We start from the raw sequence: 9538 nt of genomic DNA, 5'->3' as shown, positions 1-9538 counted from the left end.
CGCGAAATTCCAAATCCCATTCAAAATTTCGATATCTCTCTCTCTCTTTTCAAAGCATCATATCACTCACAGGAAAAGGTTTAAAATTCATACAAAATATTTATTATGGGGTGAAACCTTACAAATATTATTAAACAAAGACTTCGTCCGTCTGTTTGTCCGTCCGTCCGTCCGGCTATCATCACGATAACGGGAGAAGGTATTGAGATAACCAAAATCTGTTTGCGGCACTATACATGTGATCACAGGGGGAGCTTCTTTTAGGGGTGAATCGGACCACCTCGCTCGAGGTCAGGGGGCGAGGTCACATAATTTTTGGGGGGAAATTACTTGTTTCACGCTATTGCTACGTTTGGTTTTATTTTATGTATGTATGTACTCGTATCGTTCCAAATCCTATGAAAAATTCCGATATCAGAGAATCTCATTCATTTTTTGATCCATACAAAGTTATCGGACGCACATCCTCTCTCTCCGTCTCCAAATCATTCTTATTCTCTCGCTTTGAAAACCTGTGCATCCTAGTTAATTCCATATTTTCTGCAATTTTTAAACAAGTATTTTCAAACTTTTGGCAAGTTTTTGGCAGGAAACAAACATGTCTTTCTCGTCTTCTTCTTCTTCCCCCGGGAGTCAGGTAAATTTTCTTAATTTTAACAAATAATTTTTATACTTTCTTGCGGATTTGCTACATTTCTTGCCCTGCAAAGAGAAATGCGAGGTGCAAAAGAAAGTGCAAAAAATAGGCGCCATCTTGTCACACGTCGTATGAATTATAGCGTAGTTTCTTACGCCTTGCATTTCACGCAGGTCAAAATACCTTCAAAACCACTTATTTCTTGCAACTGGCACGTTCTTGCTTCTCAAAGATTTACCACATTTCTTTTTACACTGCAAATCAAGCTACGCAAAAAAATGCGAGGTGCAATAAAGTGCGAGAAATATGCGCCGTATGAATTGAAACGTAGTTTCTTTTGCGCCTTGAATTTCACGCAGGTCAAAATATCTGCAAAAAACTGCTTTGGTGGTTACTTACCCCCGTAAACCATTGGCCGGGGAAGGGTGCGGACAAAAGAGGGACAATAATGTCCCCACGGTTATTCGATGTCCGCATCATCTCCCCATCTTATATAAACCCATCCCTTCCGTATCATACAATGGCAATGTCCCAAAATGTCCGCGGCCACTGTTTATAATTTATATAATTTTATTTTAAACATGTAACAGAATTGGGACCGATCTCCGTCCTCGGATGCGTCGTCCTCCTTGTCACTCCAAATCGCTCGGATGACTTTGGAGGGTTCTGACTCTGTTTTCTTGAGGGGCGATTCGGTCACATCGTCACCCGCTCGGCACAGCGGAAGTCCAGGATCCCTTCCTCCCAACGATGGCTCCCCTCTCCATTCACGTTCTGGAAGCATCGTCTCGGCCCAAAGTGCCCCCTTTTCACCGCTCCGCAGCAACGTGCTGGCCGGAAGTGGTAACGTGAGCGGAATGGTAAGAAATATTTCTTTACATGAAGTGTTTCGTTTCTTGCGGGTTTGCTAGATTTCTTGTATTGCAAAGTAAAAATACGAGGTGCAAAAAATTGCAAAAAATGCAAAATGTAAAAATACGAGGTGCAAAAAATTGCAAAAAATGCAAAATGTAAAAATGCGAGGTGCAAAAAATTCAAAATGCAAAAATGTGAGGTGTAAGAAATTGCGAAAAATATGTGCCATCTAGCCAAGAGCCGTATGAAGTATTTATAGCGGCGGGGCGTGGTTTTTTGTGCCTTGAATTTCTCCCAGGTCAAAATATTTAGCTGCAAAAAAAACACTTTCTTGCAAGTGGTTACTTGCCAATGTTTAGTTTCTTGTGGTTTTGCCAAATTTTTTGCACTTCAAAGCAAGAAAAGAAAGAAATGCGAGGTGCAAGAAACTGGGTGAAAGTGCGAGAAATATGGGCCATCTAACCACACGCCGTATGAAATATGCTTGGCGTTGCATAGTTTTTTTTGCACCTTGCATTTCTCCCAGGTCTAAATATTTATCTGCAAGAAACCACTTTCTTCTTCCCCTTATTTCTTGCAATTTGTCAACACTGCTTGTAATTTAATTAGGGGCCTTGGATCCCTTCGTCCCCGCAACACGTGAGCCAGATAACGGTTGGTCCCAACTCCGTGTTCTGGAGGACCGGGTCGGCCACGGCGGCGGCGTCACCCGCTCGGCACAACGGAAGCCCGGGTTCCCTTCCTCCTCCGAATGGTTCTCCCGGAAGCGTCTCATCGGCCAGCAGCTTTTCACCCGACCGGCGCAACGTGTTGGCCGCAAGCTATGGCGATGTCATGGTACGATTTTGTTACAAATAATGTTTCGTTTCATGCAGTGGCCGCGGAAGTTTGAGGGGACAATGTCCTCACAGTTGTTCGATGTCCGTATTATCTCCCCATCTTATGCAAACCCTTTCCTCCCCCCCCCCATTCTACAATGACAATGTCCCCCGATGTCCCCACAGCTTCTGAGGCCACTGGTTTTTCTTGCTGGTTTGCTACATCTCTTGCAGTGCAAAGCAAAAAAATGCGGGGTGCAAGAAGCTGGGAGAAAGTGCAAGAAATATGGGCCATCCAGCCACGCGCGGTATGAAGTATGCGCGGCGCGGCGTAGTTTTTAGCGCCTTGAATTTTTTTCTGGTCAAAATAGCTGTAAGAAACCACTATTTTGCAATTATATCTTGCAAGTGGTTACTTACGAGTGGGTAGATTTGCTACATTTCTTGCAAGAAACGCAAAAAAAAATTGCGAGGTGCAAGAAACTGGGAGAAAGTACAAGAACTCAGCGCCATTTAGCCACGCGCAGTATTAAGTATTTATAGCAGCGAGGCGTATTTTCTTGCATTTCTCCCAGATCAAAATATTTACCACTTTCTCCCCGTTATTTCTTGCACGTGGTTTGGTTACTTTCACCCGAAACGCTGTTTGCATACTTTTACCTTAATTACCTATCTAATTTCGCATAGTTTTCATGCATTTCAGCCCCCCACTCCACCCCAGTCCAGTCCCAGCTACACGACCCAGTGGACCCGTCAAGCCGCCTTGGTACACGTGAGTCGCCACCCGGATGACAAATTCTGCCCCGAAACTGAGGCACGCGTCCGAGCCGGCCTTACGAGGCACCGGCTTCTTTACTTCTTCCATGTGCCGTACATTTTAATGCAATATAGGTATTATAAAACTATGTCGCGATATTATGCCGATTTTTTCATAGGTTTTTGTGACCTTTTACATGCAATCGAAATATGCCCTGACTGTGCACGTCTTTTTAGTTAGTTATTAGTATTGTCTTATTAGTTATCTTATTAGTTAATTATTAGTATTGTCTGAAAATTAATCACTTAACTAATCCTATTGTGAACGAGTGTGTAAGAATTGGTGCTCATATTTGTGGTATTTATCTAAACAATGTGGTAGCTGTGGCTGACTAAAATAAGCATAGATATGTACTTATCATATAATATAAGAAATGATGTGTGCTGATAAGCACGTACGTTTTGAAGGGTGGCGAAAGTCAGGTAGAGTGATTCACTCATCTCTTGAGGAGATCCCGTACAGGTTTTCGCCCAATTTACTTGTAAAACCCAAGCCAAAAAAATGTACGTAGGTATTTGTATCGTTAAAAAACTAGTGTTCCTACTTTACTTTCTAGTTTAACTATTTATAATTTGAATATTAGTAATTTATTAATTGAACTACAACATATATTATTATAATGTGATGATGTAATACTTTCGAAAAAAGTGAATTTTTGGACGTAAAATGATATATCAATGTCACAAATATTTAGTGTATGTATATAAAAAAAATAGGATACTTCTTAGATCCAATTTACTAATTTTGTTTAGAATCATCTTATATCCATGTCACTTTACATTATTATAATACTTGTAATAATTACGAAACTATTTAGGACGCGTATCTTTTCAATTTTCAAACTATTTCATGCAAAGTGAAATACATATGTACGCTTAGAAAAGCGGCGTTCTTTCATTGTTGTCCCTATATCTTTTTAAGGAATTTCTTAAAATAGTTTTTGTTGTGTATATTTCATTATTCTAAACTTATTACCAGACTTCAGTGAACCCCATTTTTCATACCGTACAAAAATATCTCGCTGTGGTTTTATATATAAAACGTATGTATGTAACAGCAGCTACATAATCTTTTATTGCGACTTAACGTCGTACCTCGATTTGCAAATATGTATGTATAATTGATTAATAAATATACATATAAAATAAATAATCATATAAAATCTTGACAAAATTCTGTATGTAATGTTAAATAAATGTCGGAAATGGCCAAAAACTAAATAATTAAAATAACGTAACGCCTTAAATTTGAAGAATTTACTATTTTATTCGAGTTTCATATATTCAAGAGATAACTTTATAAAATTTGAGTATTAATTTTTTCGATCCGTCCAAAGAATAAAGTTGGTCATGCTATCGTACAAATAAACTCCGTGATTTATGAGCCTGAATTCGACAAATTTTTGAACCATGTCACTCAATATGTTCAAATCTTGAGAAACCTGGTCTGAAATTTGGAGTTGCTTGTAGGCATATGCCAAAGTGATGTGAAATCCCATCTTGGCCAATCCTGGGTCGTCATGCTCATAAATTGTGCCAAGTTTCTCTCTCAGTTGGGTTATCTCGTGGTTAAAATCGGGGTGAAGAGCGGTCACGAGTATGGATAAGCCTGCGTAGTCGGAAGGAGTCCGGAATTCGACGGTTTCGATGGGAAAGGATGGCGTGACGGCGGCGAGGAGGTTGGTGGCTTGGACGTGTTGCTTGTGAAGAACGTATTCCGGAAGCCAGGAATTGTTCGGGATGACGCCGCCTTTCTCCTTCACCCACCTAAAGGGAATTCAAAACCGGGAGATTTTTAAAAATCGGGTTTCAATTATTCGGGCTATTTAAAATTTTTGTATAACCGGTTTTCGATTTATTTTGAGTTTTATAAAATCGGTTTTCAATTATTCTGGGTTTTAATTTTTTTTAAACCAGGTATCGATTAATAAATTTAAAAAAGCTTTCTAAAAATCGCTTTTCGATTACTCCGACTTAAAAAATTCTGGAAATTTGTCTTCGATTATTCTAGTTTTTTAATCTAAAAAAACTGGTTTCGATTAATTAAATTTACAAAAATTTTCTAAAAATTGCTTTTCGATTCTTCCTACATATGTGAAAATTTTTTAAACAAAGACACTTTATTATTATTTAGATTTTTAAAAATTTTTGTAAAACCGGTTTTCGATTATTCTGATTTTAAATTAGGACTTTAAAACTGGTTTTTTGAAAACTGTAAAACCGAGGCTCGTCCGATTTTAAAATCGGGAAAACCGATTTCATATGCCCTCCACCCACCTCTCGACCGGAGGAATTGTTTGATATTGAATCGTATAGATGTTGAATATCGTCACGTGATACGTGTCATGCGGAAGTGCAGCGTAGAACCGACCCAGGCTGGAGGATCGGATGAAATCTTCAATCTGTCGACCGAAACTGGGAGGATGTTCGACCATACAGAGTGCCGTGTAACCGTAAAACGGAAGATATTTCCCATTTTCGTCAAGTTTCATGCTTCTTTTCAGTTTCCTAATAATAATTAACAAAGGTGAGTAAAATACTTTGTGTATGCTATTTTATTTTGGTCAAAATGCATGTGCAGTATTTTGACCTCCGTTCTTCCAAGGGTTTAGATTTCCGGAGGTCAGGGTTCGGAAAAACCCGGGGTTTTACTCTGAAAACAACTACCCCGGGGTTTTACTGGGTTTTACTGGGTTTTACTTAGGCTTTCCCACGGGACGGGACGGTACGGGATTTCGCTGTCCCGTCCCGTCCCGAAGATTGACCGGGACGAGACTTTCGGGACGGGACGGGATGGAGGTCATCCCGTCCCGAGTCCCGTCCCGAGACTTGTCCCGACGGGACGGGACGGGATATCCCGAAGTTTTTTTATTTACATTGAAATTCACCTCTTTATAAATATGAACAAGCTTCGCTGTGAGTATGGGTTGCTGCTTTATTTTCTAACTACATAAATCACACAAGACAAATTTCCACTCCCACCGATCGGTCAAATCTCAATAATTTCTAAATGTTAGTTTTGATTATTTATAGTTTAAAGTTGAGAAATCGTCATCATTTCGACCTACATAATACTACATATAACCTGCATATCAAAAGTCATAACTATTGTTTGTTTAATCTTAAAATCTAGATTTGTTGATTTTTTATGGTGAAAATAATTTTTAGGTGATATGTAAATACGAATTATTAAGAAATAACTAACCGTGTCAAATTTTTAAAATGTTGGGCATGATATGAAAAACTGGCTCAAGGTAAAATATCACACATGTGTATGTAACTATATGTATGCATATGCTTAAAATACAAAATTACAGTATGTAGAATCAACGCATGAGAAAGATTTCCGTACGATATTGTTAGTTTTGTCAATAAAGGGAGTGAATTTTGAGAAAAACATTTAAGTTCCGGACGTCCCGTCCCGACCGGGATAGACCGCGGTCGACCGGGACGGGATGACCTCGTCCCGTCCCGAGATTCTTCGGGACGAAAAATCTTGTCCCGTCCCGAGTCCCGTCCCGCGTCCCGACGGGACGGGACGGGATTATCCCGTCCCGTGGGAAAGCCTAGTTTTACTCAATGTTTGGGGTGAAGTAATAAAATTTACAATGTTACGCCAATTTGTTAAATTAATGAATTTTATCACGATTTATCAAAAAAATTAAATTCAAAATGCCAGAAACACAAAAAATACTAATTTGTTCAAACTCCAAGTTACGCTGTAAATTATGATTTTTAGATCATAAACAAAAATTTGAAATAAATAGAGAAATTTACGGAATATTAATCAGAGTACTTAATTCGAGTTAGATATGCACCTACAAACTGATTCTATTGATTTATCTATTTTAATTTTAGATAAAACTTAGTAAAACCCGAGTAAAACCCAGTAAAACCCCTTTTAAAACTATACGTTTTACTATACTTTACTTTAAAACCCAGTAAAACACCAAATCCCCAACCCAGTAAAACCCGGGGTCGGAATACCCGTTACACCCATAAAAAGACGTGGAGAAGGCAGCAGTGGTATGAAAATACAGGTTTTGCAAAGAAGCTAACTTTTCAAAATGCATTGTTTTCACGATTAAAAAATAAATAAAGTATTTTGACCGCGGTAGGGTGTTAATTTCTTCAAAAAAACGTGTATATATTTTCATAACGAAATATGTGATATACGAATACTCTTAAAATTTCGAAATTGCATCAAGGACTATAAACTGATATGATTTTAATCTCAAATTCCTTAGTTTTGGTAGTTTATTTCGCCAATTTAAGAATTTTCAACGTATACAAATTGCGATTTAAATTTCAGATTAAATTCAACATCAAAGTGTTAAACAAAAAAATTGTCATGATTTTTTAAAAATAAAGTAGTTTGACAGCGATAAAAAAATAAGTTTCTCACAAAGCGGGTATTTTTATTATGAAAATATTATAAATTACATTTTTTTATCGCTGTCAGCCAAAATACTTTACTGTTAAAAAATCGTGATAACAATGTTTTTTTGTTCAAACCTCCAATTACGAAGCTTAACCTAGAAATTAAATTGTAATTTGTAATGCGTTAAAATTCTGAAATCGGCGAAATAAAGTAACAAAATTCAGGAATTTGAGATTTAAAATCTTATCATTTCGTAGTCTTGATGCAGATGCAATTTCTCAATTTTATATGTACTTATATATCACATATTTGATACTAAATACATATATGTAGACGAAGAACAATGTTTGCATATGTACAGAATAAAATTACATTTCTTAAATACCGAAAAAGTTCTGAATCAAGTGTAACCTAAAGTTTTGAAATTAAATGCAACCAAATTCTTACAATTGTATGTACATTTCTCTAAATTTGTGCAAATTTCAGTAAATTTCTGCACAACTAAACCATCCATTTCGTACCCAATCCAAAACTAATAGATGTTATATTATTATGTACATTTTACAAATGTGTACAGCACTCGCACGAAAATTGAAAATGCAGGTTTTGTGAAGAAAGTAACTTTTCATTGGTGTCAAAATACATTGTTTTCATGATTTTCTTAAAAAAAAAGAACTTTGACATCGATAAAAAGCGAATTTCTTTAAAAAATCTGTATTTTCATACGACTGTTGCCTTCTCCATGTAGATTTTCGTCTTTTTATGGGTGTAACAGCTCCCGGAAATCCAAACCCTGGGAAGAACAGAGGTCAACACACAGTATATTTTATTACCCACCCGGTATTAGAAGCGGGGGTGATGGGGGCTGCCATCGGGGAACTGATACCCGGCCGAGAGGACCATCCTGTGCATATTTTTAGTGAGAAAGATAACGCTATGAATGATAAGATGAAACCCTTATCAGACGAGCAGATAAGCCTTAAATTTTCTTACTTACCGAAAGAAACGAAAATCCAAATAGTACCACTTGCCACGAGCAGTGCGAATATTTTCCACCTTTTCGACATAATATTGAGTAAAAACTTCTTGACCTTGAAATTTTGTATTTAGCTGGGTCTCATCTTAAGTAATTGGCTGATGTTTTCTTTAACAGCACTCTTTTTTATCCAGGCAGTCTCAACATTCTCAATGTGTGTATTAGAAATCCGGTATTAAATTAATACCAAGCGGTATTATTCATATATGACTCTATCAAAGTGGTATTGATAAGTAATACTGTCTAGTAATAGCTCGGTATTAAAGTTTTACCATGTCGGTAGCAATTTTTTACGGATCGGTATAATCTTAATACCAAGCGGTAGCAAGTTTAACACTGAGAAATCAATACCTGCCTGACTCTACCAGATTTATATATACACTCTTAGAAATCCAGTTTTAAAATAATACCCAGCGGTATTCATCTATGACTCTACCGCAATGTATTGATGAGTAATACCCTGCAGTAGCAGTTCGGTATTGAAATTTTATCATTTCGGTAGCAAATTTTTAGGGACCGGTATACTTTTAATACCAGGCGGTAGCAAGTTTTTTACAGAGAAATCGATACCTGCCTGACTAAACCAGATTTCTAACATTGTATGCAAAGCATGAATGAATTATCCGTTTAGTAGCAGCGTATATGCGTAAAATGGGGGAAAAACTTGTAAATTAAGATAAGTGCACATGCACAGTTGGGAAGATTGAGACAAATGCAAGTTGAGAAATAGTTGAGGCAAATTGAGACAGGATTTTATTGGATGCATACCCTCTACGTCGACCAGAATTTTAAAATATATTCCCAGAGCCGAGAAATGATTAAAAATGTGCGAATTTTCGCGGATGAGTCATCTAAAAAAAGTTATTATTGAAAAATTATGATTTGTGAAAAATTATTTTAAAAACAAAGTCGGAAATGTTTACCAGATAGTTTTTAAATTTTAATTAATTTCAGTTTTAAAAATTCTGAAGTACATAACATATCAAATTACATAA

The 9538-nt window shown here is 37.1% G+C and overlaps 2 protein-coding genes across 2 annotated transcripts; one reads left to right on the top strand and one right to left on the bottom strand.

The window, feature by feature from the left end:
• Window positions 1–479: 479 nt before the first annotated feature.
• Window positions 480–4490, top strand: LOC118436590. The gene is made up of 4 exons (XM_035855004.1): window positions 480–637; window positions 1228–1497; window positions 2102–2329; window positions 3014–4490. The coding sequence occupies exons 1-4, from the start codon at window positions 599–601 to the stop codon at window positions 3305–3307; spliced, it is 831 nt and encodes a 276-aa protein (XP_035710897.1). The 5' UTR covers window positions 480–598; the 3' UTR covers window positions 3308–4490.
• LOC110853767 lies at window positions 4369–8650 on the bottom strand. The gene is made up of 4 exons (XM_022102087.2): window positions 8505–8650; window positions 8345–8411; window positions 5404–5634; window positions 4369–4893 (listed from the first exon to the last, which is right to left on the bottom strand). Exons 1-4 carry the CDS (start codon window positions 8572–8574, stop codon window positions 4440–4442), a joined length of 822 nt encoding a protein of 273 aa, XP_021957779.1. The 5' UTR covers window positions 8575–8650; the 3' UTR covers window positions 4369–4439.
• Window positions 8651–9538: the final 888 nt, after the last annotated feature.

The sequence above is a fragment of the Folsomia candida genome, unplaced genomic scaffold, assembly GCF_002217175.1.
Source record: "Folsomia candida strain VU population unplaced genomic scaffold, ASM221717v1 Fcan01_Sc009, whole genome shotgun sequence".
NCBI lineage: Eukaryota > Metazoa > Arthropoda > Collembola > Entomobryomorpha > Isotomidae > Folsomia > Folsomia candida.
This window is presented reverse-complemented; position numbering and strand designations above follow the sequence as displayed.